This window comes from Callospermophilus lateralis, unplaced genomic scaffold (assembly GCF_048772815.1).
Source record: "Callospermophilus lateralis isolate mCalLat2 unplaced genomic scaffold, mCalLat2.hap1 Scaffold_45, whole genome shotgun sequence".
NCBI lineage: Eukaryota > Metazoa > Chordata > Mammalia > Rodentia > Sciuridae > Callospermophilus > Callospermophilus lateralis.
Genome location: NW_027514398.1, coordinates 3,622,138 through 3,642,678, shown reverse-complemented (window position 1 = coordinate 3,642,678; position 20,541 = coordinate 3,622,138). Strand labels below are relative to the sequence as shown.

General features: G+C 43.0%; 1 protein-coding gene across 1 annotated transcript in view; it reads left to right on the top strand.

Annotated features, from left to right (window-relative positions):
* The first annotated feature begins 649 nt into the window (after nucleotides 1-649).
* LOC143388916 (arf-GAP with SH3 domain, ANK repeat and PH domain-containing protein 1-like) overlaps nucleotides 650-20,541 on the top strand; it is a 145,356-nt gene continuing 125,464 nt past the window's right edge. The window contains 2 exon segments of the mRNA XM_076842341.1: nucleotides 650-775; nucleotides 1,407-1,464. Coding sequence (XP_076698456.1) covers nucleotides 650-775; nucleotides 1,407-1,464 — 184 coding nt within the window.

The following is a 20,541-nucleotide window of genomic DNA, read 5'->3' as shown; positions in this document are numbered from 1 at the left end:
AAGTAACCGCTGGGGGCTGCCCGGGGACTCGCGCTTCCGGCGCCAGGCAAGCCGCGCGGCCCCCGCCCGCCCCGGGCGCCCGCGACGGAGCAGGGCCGGGCCGGGGCGGCGCGGGGGCGCGCGGAGGGGGGGGAGGGGACGCGGGGGGGGAGGGGACGCGGGGGGGGGGAGGGGACGCGGGGGAGGAGGGGACGCGGGGGGGAGGGGACGCGGGGGGGGGAGGGGGCGGCGCGTGCGCAGAGCACTTCCTTGTTTGTCCCCGTGACTGCAGCGGGAGTGCCGCCCGCCCACCCGCGGGAGTGTGTGCTCAGTCGGTCGCGCCCGCGCCGCTGCCCGTCAGCATTGAGCAGCCTCTGGAGCTGGCCGGCCCTCCCCGACCCGAGCCGCCGAACAGCTGCGGCGCTGCCGGCATGAGCACAGGGAGGCGGACCCCCGGAGCCCACGGCCTCGCGCGCGACTCGGAGTTTGAAGGTCCCTGCGCGGAGCACCGCCCTTGCCCGCCTTCGCCCGCCGTCGCAGGTGGGAGCGCGCCAGGCCAGGCGCAGGGCTGCGCGCAGGGCGTTCATGAGTCCCGGGCGGCCCGCGGCCCTGGGAGCCTGCGCCGTGACTCACCCCCTGCCCCCGCTTGTGTCTCGTCCCCCATGGCAGGATGCCGGACCAGATCTCCGTGTCCCAGTTCATCGCCAAGACCACCGAGGATTACAACTCGCCCACCACGTCCAGCTTCACCATGCGGCTGCACAACTGCAGGAACACCGTCACGCTGCTGGAGGAGGTAGGTCGCGGCCCAGGACCCTGGCCTGGCCACGGGGACCCTGGCTCGCTGCCCCCCCGCGCCGCCGCCGCTTCGCAGTGGGATGCTATTGCTTTCTGAACTGGGGAGGACCGCGATGTCGGGGGGCAGGGGGAGCCACACCCCCTCAAGGACCCACCCCCACGCCCACTCTTGGGTGAATGGGGAACTTTAAACTTGCAGACCCCTTCCCCATATGTCAGCGGTTTCCTGGGTCCTACACGTTTAAAGGCTCGGGGACCAGAGGTGGGGAAGAGCTGAGCGAGCTTTCTCCACACTCTGAGGAGGCAGAAGAGGGAAGTCCCTTGTGTATCTTGCATCCAACCTGGAAGTCAGGCAGGTCTGCTCTGCGTTTCCACATCATTGTGACCCTTTGCTAACCCGGGAAGTAGGTGGCGTCGCGCCACCAACGGCTGAAGTGGGAAGGCCAAGGTCACCAGTAAGGGACGGAGAGATGGGCAGTGAGCGCACTTCTCTGAGGCCAGGCAGGCATAGCTGCAGAGATTAGAGCTGATGGAAAAATTGCAAAATAAGAAGAAGTCAGGCTGGGACTGTCTCCATCTCAAGACTCCTCCCAGCTAATGCCTGGTGCCTGACTTCCCCGAAAGCCCAGGGGAAGAAGATCTGTGCAAACAACTCTCCAGCCGGCTCCTCTATCAGCTTTGGCTGTGGTAGGGCTCAGGGCTGCTGTGCCAGGTCTGCAGGGGACTCTTAGATTGTAAAGGGAGATATGAAGCCGATGCAGCCTGCAGTGTTGACCAGAGAGGGGAGACCAAGGCTGCAGAAAAACAGCTCCAGTTATCTGGACCCTCCAGGAAAGCGTTGAGGGTGTCCAGGGGCAGGGTCAAGGGCAAATCGATTTCTTCAAAAATTTGAGTTAGTGATAAGGTGGGATGGATAAGGAGGAACTTACAAGCCCAGAAGATACAGAAGCCTCTGAAACCTCAAATAAAAAAAAAAAATAGGACATTTGCTTTGGAATTCAGTACCATATCTAAGTGCCATAAAGCACCACTTCTTAAATCAAGCCAAGCCTATTCCAACTAGAAAGGCAATATTAGGTGGAAGTTAGGAAGAGAGGTTTTCTCAGAGGGGATAGCTCCTTAAGGTTTAGGGCCACCTAATTTTGGGAAGCTTGAGTTTTTTGGCTAAACTGTTATTTGCCTGCAATCCCAGGTATTTGGGAAGCTTAGGAGAATTTCAAAGTGGAGACCAGTGTGGGAAACTTAGACCCTTTTTTAAAAATAAGGGCTGGGATGCCGTTAAGTGGTAGAATGCTCCTGGGTTCAATCCTACCAAAATAACAATAAAACTGCTCTTGATACATCAGCTTTGATACTTGTACTTTCATATAGACCTGGTATTCTGAAGCACAGGTCTTATAGATTTTAGGAGGTAAGAGACTTCTCTTAGTGCTAGGTTCCACAATGCCTAGTACCCTCGTAGGAGTCTAGTCTCTGCTTTTGTTTTAATAATACACACATTTAGATTATATTATCCATAAGGTCTCCTCAACTCTGTGATATACTGAAATGAGATGAGCTTTGCCATTGAGAGCAGAAAAGTGTCGGATTCAGCCAAGATCCGTGGTTGGCACAGAGATTGGTTGAACTGCAGGGCATGTGAGAGGAGATGGCCCACTCCTGTTGGCACAAAGCTCGAGGACTGGCAGCCCAGAGAGGGGCTCCACCAGACTGATGGTGAGAAGGTGCCCTGCAGTAAACCCTCCTCAGGTTCTACTCAGACCTGATGATTTCATTACACGCCTTGTAGTGGGAAGACCTCATGGTGTCAGAATCAATGGGACACATTCAGAGTACCTACTGAAGGGAAAGAAGAAAATAGATCCTTAGTGTCTTTTAACTTCCCTGATTGGACAGTGTATAAGTGTGTTATTGTTCTTTTTCCTTTTCAGAAGGCGGCGGGGTGGGGTGGGGAGGGTTCGGTATCTTCTATCAGTTATCCCACAGCTATTTTTTTTTAACACGATAACTTTATTTTCTGTGTTTGTTTATTTATTTATGTGGCACTGGGGATTGAACCCAGTGCCTCATACATGCTATGCAAACACTCTACCACTGAGCCACAACCCCAGGCCCCGCAGCTATTTTTGAAGAGAGAGGATCACTTGTAGCTGTTGTAATCCATAGGGTAACCATTGTGGATGGATCAATGCAGTTAATTTGAAAGCCTGAATATTTCTTTATCTTCACAAGAAGCATCCAAAAATCATACAATTTGCCTATATATGTGCGATTGGTTGCCCTGAGGTCTAATCCAATATTCTATCATTTCTTTCTGAGTGACAACATCATGGAAATGCAAAGACCCCGGCCCCCATCCATTGTAAGAAACTCCAACCTGTAGCCATCACAGTGAGCGCACACTGCATAGCTAATCAGCCAGCAAGCGTGACTCCGTGGTGATGATTCGCTGGGTTGGATATTAAAAACAGCACTTCTAATCGGCATTGATGTCGTTTGAAGGTTTGTGTAGTCATAACACCCACAAGGGCATCGTGGAGTGGCGCCCTGCTTTCTGCTTTGTGCGTCCGTGTCTTCCCCAGGGGTGGGTTGCAGCCTTGAGAGGCCTTGCCTTCTGCCAGTCCAGTGTCATTTCACCAAAGAGGACTGGCAGGGGTTTAAAGTGAATTTTAAGCACTTAAGTGTCTACTTTGAGGTTTTCTTTCCACAGCAGTAACTCATGAGAAATTACTTCAGTTTATTAGCTGAAATGAAAGGGGACAGATTTAAAAGGAGTGGAAAGTAGGAGAATGTTTGAAGCTTGTTGGGAGCAAATAAAAACTTTGGGGGGAAATCCCGTGGGAGATTCTCTCATACTTGGTAATCCCAGGGCATGAAGTGGAAAGTCCTGCCCATCTAGCACTGAGTCAACACTCGAGTTCCCTGAATCATAGGCAGATTGTTACTTCTTAAATCAGCTCGGGTCATGAATTCTGTAAACCATACTCTGGGGATATTTTTTTTCTTACTTTTAGAGAGGTCCCTTCCTATTCCCAGCCCTCAAAATATTAAAAAAAAATATGTGTGTGTGTGTGTGTGTGTGTGTGTGTGTGTGTATTAAAAATTATATATTATATTTAAATTTTATATATATATTAAAAATTAATTTTAAGCAGAGATACAAATGCCCTTCTGGAATTTATATTTGGAATTGACCAGGAAGGAGGAGAGGAGAGATATAGGAACTGAGGCAAGGACATTTCTTAATGTTTTGGTAGAAATCAGCAGGTCAGTCAGCAACACATGTATAAATACAAACCACTGCATTGGAAATATAAAAGAACTACAAGTCAGATAGTTATGTGTGGAGATGAATTCTGAGAACTAGTGAGTGCTACTTACTGAGCACCTACTATGTACCCAGCATTTGCTGCATCTCTGATCCTCCCACTCACCCTGTTAAATAGTAGACTGAAGATTCCTAACCCTAGAGGGATTAAGAGATGTGAACCTACTCACACAGCCATTCAGAGGCAGATTGAATCATATGAACATGTGAACATGGTCTGTGACCTCGGAGCTCTGGTCTCTGTCTTGTTTCCAAGTGCTGACATGAAACAACTGGAAAGGAGTGAAGGGTGGGATCTTGTGTTCAGATTCATCTTTGGGACTTGAGCCCAGTGGAGGTGAGGAACTGGCAGCTGGGGTGTTCGTACAGCTCATTGGAGCAGACAAGAGTATGGCTGGCTGTTATTAAATATGCCAGGGTAGTGGGTAAAGTCAGGGACTGTCCTTGGCACAACTTCCTGGGCCCCACACTTCACAGAGGAGGTAGATGCTGGAGTGACTGATGGACATTGACTTCCTCCACCAGCCAAGTGTATTACAGGCCCTAATAGTCCATCTTGGAACTCTTGCCCTTGAACAGCTGCCCAGGTAGATGACAGAGGACCTTGTGAGACTGGGCCAGGCATCAGGGACTAACATGGACCCTGGGCAACTGGAGTACCTAAAATAGTATCCACTTAGGCCCTGCTGATCGGTCCTATCCTTTTTATTGGGGAAAGGTGAGTTTGGCTCAGTTGGGACATTTGAAAGGAAAAGCGAGACTCTAAATTGTTATTTTAAATCTCCCAACTTTTTAAATGTTTGTAAGCCAATAAAAATTTATAAACGGTACCATGCAAACAAGAGAATTTGAACAGTGGACATTCATTCACATTCTCCGATGGAAATAATAGATTCTTTTTTTTCTTCCAGCCTTTTTGTTTGTTTGTTTGTTTTTGGTACTAGGGATTCAACCCAAGGGCACTTACCAACAGAGCCTCATCCATAGCCCTTCTTATTTTTTTATTTTGAGACAGGGTTTCACTAGATTTATCAGGGCCACACTAAGTTGCTTAGACTGGCCTTGAACTTTATTCTCCTGCCTCAGCCAACTGAGCCCTGGGATTGCAGGCACGTGCCACCACACATGGCTAATAACAGATTTTCTTGAATGTCATGATCCAGGTTTGTATTATCCAAAGTGTATTACATAAAGGACTGGCTTTAAGATTACTAGGCACTTCTAAAAAGGATAGAGATGAACAACTGGTGCTTTTGAGGTCAAATAAATTTGTGAAATAGTGTGATACATAGTTTCAGGCTTTTGAATCTCTCAGGCTTTTAATACTTGAATGCCCTATGAGTCTTTCATTGGGGATATAGTGTGGAGCATTTTCCAAAGTTATTGGAAACAGGAATTTTTGCAACATTCATTCAGCTAGTTGCACTCAGATTTTGGGAAATACTAATCTAAGTTAATACAGTGCCCTCTGCATTCTCAGGTTCTGTGTACATGGATTGAAAATGTTACAGTAAAAACCTATCCTGAAAATGTACACTTTTTAGGTCATTATTCCCTAAATAGTACAGCATTACAACTGTTTACATAGCATGTACATTGTGTTATGTATTATAAGCAATCTAGAGATGACTTGGGATGTGCACAGGTTTTATTCAAGTACTCCATCATTTGAGTATCCTCAGGGTGTTCCCCCATGGCTACCAAAAGATGACTGTTGTTCTCAAAATTAAGGGTATTCTAATTATATGAAAGGCTTAACACTAGCCTTACGAGAGCTACCAGACAAAAGCCTGTGGAATGAAATATTGATCACAAAGTAATGCTCCTCATGCCCAATCCTCCGGAGTAGTACCTTGTGAAACCTTATCTAGATTCTCTGTCACTCATTGTAGCTGGACTGTGACTGTCTTGAACCTCTTGGTATTCTTAGTGGGCCTGGTCATTGGACAGTTGGAGGCTATTTGTTCATGTACAAGAGGTGGAGTGATTTGGAGGATCCCTGGGACATGTCACTTGACATTGTTCTAGGTGGTACCAGAATAGCTCAGTAGAGGGGAAGAATCTTTCCCAAATGTGCACATTGTGGCTACTGCACTGGGCCCTCCTGGATCTCCTCAAGTGTCATGCTATGAAGAAGCATTCATGTATATGAGCATTTTGTGTCCAGCTACCTAATGTGGTTAGGTGACTGTCACTGAGGCTAGGGATCTCTCTGCATTTCTCAGCTCTGGGATAGAGTACTCCCAGGATATTTATTAAATGCATGAATTTGTAAAGTTAGGGTAGAAGTTTTCCACATGGTCTGTCAGTGCACACCCCTTTCAAGTTAGTTTAGGATACCAGGAACCTGATTTCATGAGCCAGGGGCCTAGAGAGGAACCCTGCCCTTTACTAAATGACTTGTACACAAAACCTAGAATCTTGGGAAGAAAACCTCTCCCAAGTGCTCAGGTGCATCTTGAAGAACCAGAGTATAATTTCAGAGATTGGATTTGTTTAAAAAAAAAAAAACAAACTTGAAACCACGAAGATTTACCTTTATGGAGACAACACTCAGTGGGTATTAATAATGTTTGTGGGCAGATACCTCATTCCCTGTTCTCTTATATTCCTGAGGTCTGGGGACTTTTCCTTCTGCTCAGGTGTTCTGTCTGAATTGGCCATCCTCAGAGAGTTTTATTTGAAGGGGTGCATGTTAAGAACTGGTGTGTGTATGTCTGGCTAGCTGGCTGGCTTAGGGCAGGGGCAGTCCACATCAGCCATTGAACCCTTTTAAGATCCTATACTTGGAGTTAGCCATTATCCTAAATTGCTCTGAAATGTAATTTGCAGGAGAATTAGTTAGATCTTTGTGACATTTACTTAAGACTTTTTGTCAGTATTAGGACTTAGGAACATCATGAATTATTAATACACTAAAAAAAAAATTTCGGTGGCTACTACTACTTTATAATCATGTTTAAAAGCACATATATGCAAATTGAAAGCATCTTTATTAAAAGCAACTTTTTTGTTACTTGACATCCATTCTGAAAATTAGGTTTTCACAATAAATGCTTTTAGTTATAAAAGCAGAAAAACTGCCTGCTAAGCTGATTTTCAACAACAGGCATGTGTAAGAAGCAGATCAGAATGATGTAATGCTGTGCAGAGGCTGATGTGTGCTCATATAGAATAAAATGTGCAGGATGATTTGCAGCCTGATATTAAGTGAAAAAGATAAAGTACAGACTGCATGTAAAACTTTGATTAATTACATAAAGGACCTGTACATGAACAAACATAAATCAACAAAAGGATCCACTCCAGGGCCTAAAGCATGCTAGGCAGTGCTCTACCACAGAGCTTACCCCAGTCCCAAATTGTTTTAGTTTTCTTTTAGTATTGTATTATCTGTAAGGTTGTAGGACACCTGTGAATGAAATCAGTTTTAAAAAATTACATTTTGATTCAGGAGATAAATGTCAAGACAACATTTATTACCCTTGTGGGCTTTAAAAAAAAATGTTGCTTCACCTTTCTAGAGAGCCTTAATTTCCTTGGAAAACAAAGATGGTGGTAATATTTGGGCAGCTGGGAAAATCAGAAGTGATTTTTTTTAAAGGTGACAAGAAAATATAAAAAATTGTTCTACTTTTGAATAATGTTAATGCCATTTATGTCACCTGTTTTCTAAATTTAAGGTTAGTAGACTGGTTGCTACTGCTAAGAAAAACTGTTGGCATCCTTTTAAACACTGAACAGTGCTCTTGTCTGCTTGGCCTGCAGACAGCTTCTGGGCTGTTTTGCCAAAGTCTTAGTCCACCTTCATATTGTACTGAGCTGGAGGATAGTCAGAAACTATTCTTTGAATTACTCTGCATATATGGAGCCAGATGTTTAATCTTCAGGATTTTTCTCTGAAATATGTAACAATAAATATTGAAGAAAAGTAAAACTTACAGGACTGGGATTATAGGACAGTGGTATAGCAGCTGCCTAGCAGATGCAAGGCTCCAGGTTCAATTTGCACCAAAAGGAAAATTAAAGTAAAATTTCATATTTGTTAACAGAACAGTGATTTTCAAACTTTTGAGCTGCATGTCATTTGGAACCCTTTTAAGCATGCATTCCATCTTCCCTCTCTCTCACACACATTCTCTGTGCTAATACTGTTTGTTTACGTAACATAAAGACTACAAACAGAAGTCATGACATCTTCTGCCTGCACTGCAGTGGACCTACACCTTGTGTGCATTCTAGGAAGATCACTAAATCTAAAGAGCTAGTCAGAATGAACGATTTATACCTGTATCTCCCTTTTCTTTATGTTCTGATAACTGCATGTCCATATAAAAATTGTTCTTGCTAGCTATTCAACTCTTGGAAAGCTTGAAAAAAAGGAAGTCTGCACCTGCAAAGTCTAGCTAACATTTGTTGATGGCTTGCTCTGATCTAAGTACCATTGGAACCATTTTATTTAAATGGATTTCTTCACTTAATCCATATAATTCAGATTGGTTGCTGTAAATATCCCTGCTTCACAGATGAGGAAACTGAGGCACAGCTGAATTGTGTAACTGAGCCCAGGTCATGTAAGTTACTAAGTTGTGGCACTGGAGTTTGACACAGGCAGTCTGGCTCCAGATTCTGTGCTCCGCATCTCCATAGTGAGCTCCCAGCCCCTCTCTGGCAGTTCTGATTCTTCATCTTACGTAAAATGGTGTGAGTAAGCTTACTTGAGTATGAACCATCAGCCACATGTTCTGAGTCATCAGGTCAAGACCCAGACTTAGGTCATTGTAGGACCTTAGAACCAGCAGGAAGAAGCTGAATGTCCAGCTAGCCGGGGGTTTCCAGTGTGTCCACCAGCACACCAGCAAAAACTCCTGTTATCTTCTGCCTGGGCTCCTGATAAGTTCTTATGTTCCTAGAAAGATCTGACTCAGGGACCTCTTTCCAGTCTAGATTTTAATTTTCCAAAGAACTCTTGGGGTATTATAACATGGAAATGGTGTTTTCGTGACTTTTTTCTTTTTTGTCTTTAAATACCTTGCTGTACCTATAATTATTATTTTCCCAAGAATGGAGCTGAAAGTGCTTCTAGATGAAAGAGCCATGGTGTTCGTGGGTGGGTGTACTACTCGAACTTTAGAACTACAACAGAAATTAGAGGTTCACAAGGTAATTGCTGTGATTACAGTTTTCTTCTTGGCCTCAGACAGGAGCTCTTGAAACACAATATTCTACTAATTTTTTAAATGTACAATTTGCAAGGCGGCACAGAAATTACTGAGGGTATGTACTATTTCTTCCCTACTATCTATGAAAGTTAAAATATCTCATTGGATCTTTTGAAATTGCTGAGGGAAAAGTAAGCATTGTGTGAATTATAAGACACTTCAAAGCCTTCAAAATTTTAGGTACTAAGTTAACTTTGTATTTTAAAAGGAAGTTTTTTTTTTCTAATCACAACACAGTAACAGCTTTGAAACATCTATACTTACAAATTTTTCATTTCTAGATAATTCACACTGTCATAATACATGTAATGTGTATTCTGAATGATGGTGTTTCATAAGGTGTGCATGTACCACATAGTAGATATTCAGTAAATTTTTCCCCTGTGCTGGGGAGTGAACCAAGGACCCATTTATTGCTGAGCTACATCCCCACCCATTTTTTTATTTTATCTTAAGACTGAGTCTGGCTTAGTTGCTGAGGCTGATCTCAAATTTGCAATGCTCCTGCCTCAGCCTCCCAAGTAGCTAGAATTACAGGTGTGCACCACCATGCTCAGCTATGTCTTTAATTCTAATACACAATTTTGAAGTCAGCTCTCTTATGTTTGTGTTATATTTTACCATTTCACTGTTGCTGGATATTTTAGTCAGCTTTTTCCCATCTATGACTAATAGACCTGACAAGAACAATCAAAGGGGGAAAAGTTTATTTGTGGACTCTTGTTTCAGAGGTCTCAGTCCATAGATAGCCGAGGTCTCAGTCCATAGATAGCCGACTCCATTCCTCAGAGCAGAACATCATGGTGGAAGAGTGTGGTGGAGGAAAGAGGCTCAAGCCACGATGATCAGGAAGTAGAGAGAGACTACACTCACCAGATACAAAATATACCCCTAAAGCCATGCCCTGCAATGACTGCGTCCTCCAGCCACACCCTACCTGCCTTCAGTTACCATTCAGTTAATTCCATCAGGGGATTAATTCACTGATTGGGTTATGGCTCTCATAAACCTCTGAATGTTCTTGCATTGTCTCACACGTTAGCTTGTGAGGGATACCTCCCATCCAAACCATAAGTGGATTAGTTTATTTCTGATCTTCATGTAAAACATTGCTAACATATAGGGCATGCAATAAGTCGTTTTTCTCTCTTTCTTTGTTACCAAGAAGTGTTAGGAATTTTCAGTAGGATTTCTGTGTCAAATGTAAGCAAATTTCATAACTTAAAATATAGTTCATTTGCCCTCTGTATGAATTCTGGCCCATTTTTCTGAATATTCTATATTGTTTTGTCATTTTCCCTATTTTTTTTTCTGCTTTATAAATGTAAAAAGGCATTTTGTTATTATTTTACTTAGAATTTTCCAGTTATTTCCCTAATAGCATTTGTTTGCTATTTTCAGTTTTTTGTATTAATATATTATTCCTCTACTGAGTATCTATAGCAGCAGCAGAATTCCAAGCAGTAATTATGTTTTAGAGGTGTCAACATCTTCCATAATTTTTTTTGCCTTTATTTCTGCCTTTTAGTTTTCTTATCTTGGTTTTATTTGTTCTGTAAAAGTTGATTGCACTCGTTTATCTTTTTCCTGATATTATCTGTTGTTGATCTCAGAAATCTCAAGACTTCTCTAGTATCTAGTACAGTTTGGTGGTTTTTGCAGGGTTTTCTTGTTTTTTGATTTTTGTTTTGCATTGGGGATTAAACTCAGGCACTTTATCACTGAGCTCCATCCCCATTCCATTTTAAGTTTATTTTTTATTTTGAGACGGAGGCTCCCTAAGTTGTTTAGGGTCTCACTAAGTTGCTGAGACTGGCCTCAACCTTGCAATTCCCCTGCCTCAGCCTCCTAAGTCACTGGGATTACAGGCAGGCCTGTGTCACTATTCCTGGCTTTTAGTTAGTTTTTGAGACCTAACTTTGTTAGATCTTTTTTTTTTTTTTTTTAATCTGAGTTTTCTACATTGATGTTCCAACAAATATTGTTCCCTGGGTATGCAAAAATAAAAACAAAAGGTATTCTAGCTTTAATTGTTTTATTGGAAATTGCTGGATTATAGATATAAGCATGTTTTGTTTTTGTGGTGGTACTGGGGATTGAACCTAGGGCCTTGTGTTTGTTAAGCAAGCACTCTATCACTGAGCAAAGCTGCATCTCCACCTCCAACATGTTTCTGTAAAGCACCCCATTCTCTGATGTTCCTCTGTGCATTGAGTATCTCCAGCAGGGAAACAGTTTGGATGTAGTGTTTTCCAAACTCTTTTCCCTGAATACTTCCAGCATCTCTGTTTTCCAGATCACAGTATGGAAGCTGCTGCTTCAATCCATTTGCTTGGTTTTTTAATACCATCATTTCTACCCCACTCCCCAGAGAAACAGTTCTTCATTTTTAGTGATCATCTTCATGCAAATGTGTGAATGGAGTTTCTTGGTCTCCTGTGCCAAATTAGTTCTGTGTGTCTGTAAAAGACATTACTCAACGTCGACCACATAAGCAGCTCAGAGGCTTCTTGGTGAAAAAATGATGGGTCTGAACTCCTAATCAGGAGAAGCCACACAGCTTGTAGCTCTGTTCCCTTCTGACTGCTATCCCAGAAGCTGGAGAGGGAGATGAGCCAGCTTTGGGAAGTTCTATGGCAGCATACTGGGATGTGATAGTAAGGGAAGTAAGACGTGTTATTAATTGGAGAGGTAATTGCAACATGGCAGAAGGAGCAGGCTTTGGAATTAAACACGCAAGAGTTAAAGCATTTGTTGTGTTGTTTTCTAGGTTTTTTTTTTTTTTTTGGCCTTACACCCCTAATTTCAGACTCAGTATCTGTACCTATAAAAAGGTCTTAGTAAGGCCAGTTTTATTAGATTAATAAGGTCTTTGTGAAATTCAATGTGGACCTTCCAGAAAAATTCTTAGAATAACAGGTGCAAAAACAGGACACAGAAATGAATTAGTGCCCGAGATTAAAGCTCTGTTTATTCTTTGAATCGCATGTAAATCTTATGTAAAACCCTTCCCCAGGGCTTCGATGCTGATCATGTCACTTTTTAAAATTAAAATTTCTTTGATTTAAAACAGAAGGATAACATTCCCAGGACTTGAAAATATTTGATTTTCAGAAAATCAAAGCCAGAAGAGATTGCAGATTGGACTAACCTTATGAATTTCCAGATCAGGAAGCAGAGAATCAAACAGATCTGAGGGGCAATTGGATTTAGGTGCCTGCCATTGCCAATCCTGTAGCCGGTTCTTTCTCCGCGCTGATGTAAACCTCAGATCTCCCCGTTACACATAGCTGCTGTTTGATTGGAGAGAGAAATGTAAAGACAAGTCATTGTAACCTACTTAGTGCTCTCCTGGCACTAGGGAGTGGAGAGATCATTTCTTAGTGGGGGGATGGGGACGTTTCAAAGAAAGTGCCAAATAAAACCCCCTTGTAGAGGTTGAGCATTGGTTTGTAAGATTGTTAATAACATGGTACAGAGGAAGAAGTATTATTCAGAAAGAAGAGAAATGTATCTCTTCTCTCCAGAGTCACAGAATCCAAAAAGGGCGCAGTGTGTTTGGACGCCATTAATTTGTAGTGCCATTAAATACATAGTGAGATCCAGAGTGGCACAGGGATCTGCGTGTGTAGTTTGAGGTGAGCTGGAGCCACCATCAGGGTTTCCACTTCACTGTCCTAGGCTTTCAAGCTATGGAATTGATATGGTCATGTTTATATTTTAGAAACACCTGGCTTTGGTATAGAAGAGGTATGGTCAGGGGATGGAGGAGGGGACTCCTGGGTGGCTGTTGCAGGACCTGTTGTACAGTAAGGCAGGCATTGCTGGAGTGGTTAAAGAAGTGCTACAGGGGGACTTGGCAGCATTCCGTCTGTCGGGCACAGAGGGCGATACAGGGGGAATGTGACTCTGGTTCCAGGTGAGCATCTTGAGCATCCACTAAAATACTGCTGGAGGAGCAGGAGGGATAAGAAGATTTGGAAGAAGCTTTGGTTGCTGAGAAAGTAGATCGAACCACAGCAGAAATACTTCCGAGGGGTGTATACGTAATAACCTGGCTCGTTGCTCTTCTTCCCCTTAGTCTTTCTCTTGTTCTTCCTCCATTCTCAACACAACAGCCACAATAGAGTCATTTTTCTGAGGACAAAACTAATCGATTTGTTCTTCTATAACCCCACTGACTCCATCCTTGACAAACCCGTGCCGTCGGGTTAAAATCCAGATGCCTTGCCGAGGCCTTTTCCTCCCACAGCCTCTGGTTTGCAGCTCTCTGTCCTCTGCATAGTCACTTGCTTCAGCTGCCTGATCTCCGTGCCTCTTAACACTAAGCCTGTCTCTTCTTAGAAATGTGGGCACTCGCTTGTTTACTGCTCCCCACTTGAGGACTTAAGGAAGCGGACTGTCTAGTCCTCAGCAGGTATCCCCACGTGGATGGACCCCGGTGTCTACAGGCGCAGACCCTCCTGGTGGAGGAGCCTCAACTCCGAATGTTACCGTCCATTCCCCCAGCATTCTTCAGCACTTGAGTGCCCTGTATGGGCCACAGGTGGCTTAGAAATGCCAGTTAGAGAAGCTATTCCTCCTTTACAAACAAGCTCCTGTTTTTGTTTTTGTTTTTGTTTTTTTTTTTTTTGCTTATCCCAAAGGTAAGCCCACCAATTTTTTAAAGAATTTTTCTACCAGCCATTCTCAGTGGTGTTCTTCAGTAAGCCACTGATATTTTAAAGGGCACCCAGAAGCTTCTGTAAGCCTCCCCATCTCCAGGTACTGTTGTGGCTGGTTTCCAATGTTAAACCTATTTTTTGTGTCCAGCAATCAACTCTAGTGCAAGTGGTGAAAACCAGGAAGACTGCAGGAAGCTCCGTGGCAAACCCTGCTGAGGTTCTGAACCACACTCACTCTGTGGAGCAGTGGCCTGTGTGAGGTGGCTAGTGGCCGCGTGGACCCGACTGCTCAGGTGGCACAGCCCAGCAAGCTGCAGGGTGACTCCTTCCTACTCTGCTGTGGTACCCCACGCCAGCCCCCACCTTGCTGAGCTGCTTGGTTGGTGTTTTCCAACTGCAATTCCTCCGACTCCTTCACAGAGAGCTCCCAGAAGAGGAAGGAGAAGGTTTGTGGAGCCCTTTGTCTAGCATCCTGATAACTGAATCCTTGCTGATTTTTGTAAAGATTCTCTATTACTCTGGATCCCACTGTCAGGTCAGAAGAATAGAGAGCAACATGTTTTTAGATAGGCTTTAGGGTCAGGAGGATCTGGTTTCCAGTCTTGGCTTTATTGTTTGGAAAAGCTGTGTGATCTAGGATCATCAGAGCTTCCGTTCCCTTATCCGAAGAAAAACCATATTAGTTACTAAGAGGATTAAATGAGGTAATATATAAAAATACTCATTGCCATTTGTATCATCATCAATATGAGAGAGAAAGAAGGCAAGACTTTTTTGAGGACTATCAGGGAAAGGAGAAGCAACACTCTCTGATGTGGTGTGGCATGAGGAAGGCATTACCAGAACTGTTAGTGTCACAGAGTGACCAACTTGACCACAGTCACATAGCCAAGGAGGAAGCATATGGGTCTCCTGGGCCTCAGAGCCTGTGTTCAGTGTCACACTTCTTAGGATGGAGCCTAATTCCACAACTAGGCTCCGTCTTCTAAGAGGCAAAGGCTGGACGGTTAACAAGTGATTGTTGATTGTTAGAACACTACTGATGATCCCACTGGGCAGCCCTGCTGGTGATATGTGCAGATGGTATGGGCCCCCAGGGGTTCTGGTGATTAGCCGCAGATAATGAGCTTCCTGGTGAAAAGCAAGACTGGGCTTAGCCTATGGATGTGTGGAACCCCCAAGCTTTGTGGCGAGAGATTTGGCTTTAAGGGTCTTGATGAGCATCCGGTGTTCTTGTTTGTTTTATTTTGTTTTGTTTTGGTAATACTGGGGTGAAACCCAGGTTTGCTCTACCACTGAGCTACACCACCAGCCCTTGCTATTTTTTATTTTGAGTCAGGCTCTTACCAAGTTGACCAAGTGGGCCTCCAACTTGCAATCGTCCTGCCTCAACCTCCCAAATCTCTGGGATTGCAGGCCTGTGCCACCAAGCCTAGTTTTGACAGGGATCTGTCCTTCCACTTTCTCTGCTGCATTACTGGCATCTGCCATCGGTACAAAAGGCAGGGTGGTTTAGTGAGAAGAATATTGGCTGTGACAGCTGACCCAGGCCTGACCCTTGCTCCTCTCTGGGCTGCTTTTCTCATCTGTGGAAGGGGAGGCCAGGGAGGGAAGAAGTCGGGCCCTCCCCCCACCCCCCCCACCCCCGAGCAGTTTTCTCAGTTAAGGGTAGAGCTTCCTGAGGCTTCCTTTGAACTTGGACTAGTGCATGGAGGAGGATGTTGTTCATCCAGGCCCTAGGCCTTCACTAGGAAAAACAGACTAATTTCATCATGGATGCATCGTAGCTGTGACTGACTTGAAAGACAGGATGAGGCTTGGGGGCCATTATAGTCACACTGAGCTCTGGAGAGATATGGAGGTATGTGCTCAGGCTAGGCACCTCACTTACCAGGACAAGACCCCAGAGAGGTTTTATTTTATCTCTAAGTCTTTTATACATAATTTACAAACCAAGACGCCAAAGCTCAGAAGAATTTGGAGGCATTTCCAAGACCACAGAGCTAATAACCTAAATTGCCTTTGGATCACAGGGTAGGTGCTTGATGGAAGTTCATTTATTGCTAGTAAAATTGGGGGGCCACGGATTTTGAACAACCCTGTCTATAAGACGACTTGCCTACATTGCATAGTCACACTGCAGAGGCTGCCACAGGGGAGGAATTGGTTGTTGCCTTGCTAGCTTGTCTTGGGGGCCAGATCTCCAAGCGCTGCCATTACCTGCACAGCAGTCAGCAAAACAGCATGATGTATTTTTCCTGGCAACTAAGAAGCCTGAGTGACAAAATCCCAAGAGAACACATCTCTGCCACTGCTTGAGGGAAGCAATGTCCAGGTGCTGTTTGAAAGCTGAGTAACAGCCCCGTGGGACACTGCAGATATCTTTCTTGGCACTCTGTTAGCTGATGGATTTGACAGGGCCGAAAAATTGGGAGTGTACATGCTGAGCTTCTAGGTAACACACCATGGTCTGGGGCAAGTTCTTGCTAAGACTTGGCTGGAACTGTGAAAGAACAACCCAATTTTAGAATGGCCTTGAGAAATTAAAGGAATGAATCATCCAGAATGGCATGAAAAGAGGCCTTTTAAAAAAATATATCCTCGGGGCTTTCTGCCTCCAAGGCCTTCTTTTAATCTTACCAGAAGACCTGTACAGTGAGCAGTGGTGGGAAGAGATGAGGAATCTGAGGCTTAGGGAAGTGCAATAACTCACTCATCTTGTTTTCAAACTAGTCAATGTCGTATGCAAGTAAATAAATCCAGCCCTCACTCCCCAGTTACATGTTTATAGTTATTATGGAGTGACTGCGTAAAAATTGAAACAAAGCATTTTCAGGGTCATGGTTGAGTGGTGCTGGTTTTATGGATGTTACATCAAAAAGGATCCTAGCCTCAGTCTGATGAAAAGAATAGAGCACAGCACTTTTTAATACCTCAACCTACCTAGTTCTAGATCATGCATGGTGAGATAGAGAAACCAAGATCCCATGTCAGTTTGTCTGTGTCTCTGTTGCTCAGGCAAACGCTAGCTCTTTTACTCCTGGGTGCTTTGCATACATGTATGTTACACCATTAGCTTTTACCGTGAATGTTCTACCCCAGGAGTGCTTTTTAGACAGCTGTTAATGGTTCAGGCTTTTATTCCATCACCTTCTCTTGTGAAACCTGACCTGCTCCCTCTGGGTTTTGTCACATGTTCATTTTTTCAGTCAAAACTAAATGGATGATTTCTATAAACCATGTTAAATTCCAATATATATTTATGTAGAAGAAAGAGAATAAGGCTAGAACTATTTCTCATGTCATAAATAAATCCATTGCAGATGGATTAACTATTTCAGTATTGAAAACAGAATAAAAGTAATTATTATAAAGATTAAGAACATGCTTTAAATAATATTACCCAGCTGGGAAAACAGCCTAGTGGTACAGGGCTTGACTAGCATGCAAGAGACCCTGAGTTTGATCCCCAGCAGCAAAAAAATAAATAACTTTAGAACCTATGTTGCAAACAAATATATTGCTTTGAATTTGAAGGTTAAATTTTTTTTGAGAATTTTTTAATATTTATTTTTCAGTTCTTGGCAGACACAACATCTTTGTTTGTATGTGGTGCTGAGGATCGAACCCGGGCCGCACGCATGCCAGGCGAGCACGCTACCGCTTGAGCCACATCCCCAGCCCTTAAATTTTTTTTTTTAAAAAAGGAAAGATTAAAAGGTTTACGAACATAAGGCAAAAGAACACAAAAATCTTTGGCAATAATATATATTTAGCTAATGAAATTTAACAGTTTTTGTATGGTGAAACCCACTGTAAATAAATTAAAAGGCAAATTAAAAAATATATTTGCCTGATCTTAAACAAGGAAAAACCAATTCAAGCTCAGTTTTTGTATTGTATGCTTCCAACCCATATTTCTATGACTTTAAAAGGTTTGGGGAGCCCAGTGTGGTGGGCTATAATCCCAGAAATTCAGGAAGCTGACAGGAGGATCAAAAATTGGAGGCCAGCCTCAGCAACTTAGCAAGATCCTGTCTTAAATAATAAAGGGGCTGGGACATACCTTGGTGGTAGAGTGTCCCTTGATTCAATCCTGAATACTAGGTAAAAAAGTGGGTTTTCTCACCAACAAGCAAGCAGCTAATTCTGCAGCAGACAGTAGCTGAGTACTGTTTAATTCCATTCAGTTCTGATACTGTCTACCTGGAGATACTGTCAGATTCCAAGCACACACAGTCTTCCCCCCTCTGATGCTAGTCACAAGACCCAACTTGTTTTATCTGTGCCTCTGACCTGCCAGCTATAAATTGGGGTTCGCACCACCCCTTCCTTGGACTTGATTAATTTGCTCAAGCAGCTCACAGAACTCAACACATTTAACACTTTGTTATAAAGGATATTACAAAGAATAATGGAGAAATGTATAGAATTGTGGTATGATGGAAGGGCACAGAGCATCTATTTCTCTCCTGTTGTGCCAGTTTCCAGGAACTTCTGTGTGTTCAGCAACCCAGAAGCTCTCCAAACCCTGTCCTTTCAGTTTTTATGGAGACTTCTATTGCTTAGGTATGATTGAAGCATAGGCAACTGTGTTAAAATGTGATTGGATAGAAAGGGTATGATGCGATGTTAACAGACAAGGTGGGGAACCCCAGTACTATCTATTCAGATTCTTCTCACCCCCTCTGGAGTAAGGAGGATCTTATGGTCCTATCAAGTCTAGCTCAGAGAAGTTCTCTACGGCCACCTGTGACAGAAAGGGAAAGATTCAAGTGTTTTTTGTTTTTTTTTTTTTTTTACCTGTGCCAAGGAAGAAAAATTGTACTTTTTATGATCCTTACTGAAGAAAGTTTTAAGCCAGGAATCCTGGACTAAAACCAAACTACATATCTCACTATATCATGGTTACATGTTAAAAAACATTGCTCTCTCTTACTCAAGGCATTCTTACAAGTTGATAAGAAAAAGACAACCAGTGGAAAGCTAGGTTTAGTGTATAAACAGAAAAGCAAATGTTAATATTTTATAAAATACAAAAAGTCTGATTTTCTTTAGTTAAGTTTTACATTAAAAAGCACAATAACAAAATCATGGCATTTGTAGGTAAATGGGTAGAGTTGGAGAATATAATGCTAAGTAAAATTAGCCAAACCCAAAAACTCAAATGTCAAATGTTTTCTCTAATATAAGGATGCTGATTCATAATGGGGTCAGGGGGCAGAGCATGGGAGGATTAGATGAACTCTAGATAGAGCAAAGGGGAGGGAGAGAAAAGAAGGGGGAGTGGGGTGGGAAACACAGTGGAATGAGATGGACATCATTACCCTAAGTACATGTATGAAGATACGAATGGTGTGACTGTACTTTGTGTACAACCAGATATGAAAAATTATGCTCTTTATGTGTACTATGAATTGAAATGTATTCTGCTATCAAACATAACAAATTAGATTTTAAAATAATAGTAAAAAGCACAATAACATCTGTGTCCTTATATACATTGCTGTTGAATATAATGAATAATTCCCAACAGTCCTGATTCTGTGAATATCTTTTCAGAGATAAAGTAACGGCATGTAAGAGTGTGTGTATAAGAATATATCTATTGCAGCAGGAAAAGCTGAAAGTTTCTTAATAGGGGGCTTGTTACATAAATTGTTGTAGCACTTATTGTGGAAAATAATCACAGTTAAAATGATTAGATTTATATTGAATTTCATGATTCTTATTCAGCAGGAAAAAAACAAGCCATGCAATCTCATTTTTAATAATGTCTCATTTCGTTTTTTAAAAACTGAGAGGAATGGAATGAAAACTATATTTATGTGTGTGTTTTAATTATGGGCAAAGTTTTGCTGAGACATATTCCAGGTTACTATCTCGGTTTCTTTTAAAGAAGCAGAATTGGAAAAGGGAAAATTGTAATTTTTATCTTTGTATCTCTATGATCATATATGAATTATCTTTGGTAATTTTAAAAACAAATAGAATTAACATTTTATAAGTGTGATTAGTGCTACAAAGAGTATATAGAATGGTATAAGAAGATTTATCACTTTCCTCTTTATGCCAACACTGTAATTTTTTACATACTGCATGGCTTTATTACTGCAGGGGTAGCTCACAGTGCCTGTCATTTTGCATGCCTGTCATGTAGCCCATGTGTTTTTTGAGAGAAGGAGAATGGCTTGTTCCAGGAGACTCCACTACCTGCAGTTTGTGCTTTATTGAGTCCTTCCTATGTGCCAGGCCCATGCCTGGGAGTAGGCTATATGCAAATTAGGTAGGGCTGAGACTCCCAGCATGGCAAGAGGTTTGCCATGCCCTTGAAAGAGGAAGGCCAAGGCCTGGAGGTCACAAACAAGAGTACTTGCTCATGCAAGCGAATATGAGCAAGCGAATCCTGGCTGTGCTCATGAAGAGAAGATGATGAGCACATGTGGCCCAGGGCTCTTGGCACAGAAGTCAACTTGAGTCCAGATCCTGGAAGAGCATCTAGGTTCCCAGGAAAGAGAAGGAAACTCACAAAGTAAAACTACCTTGGAGT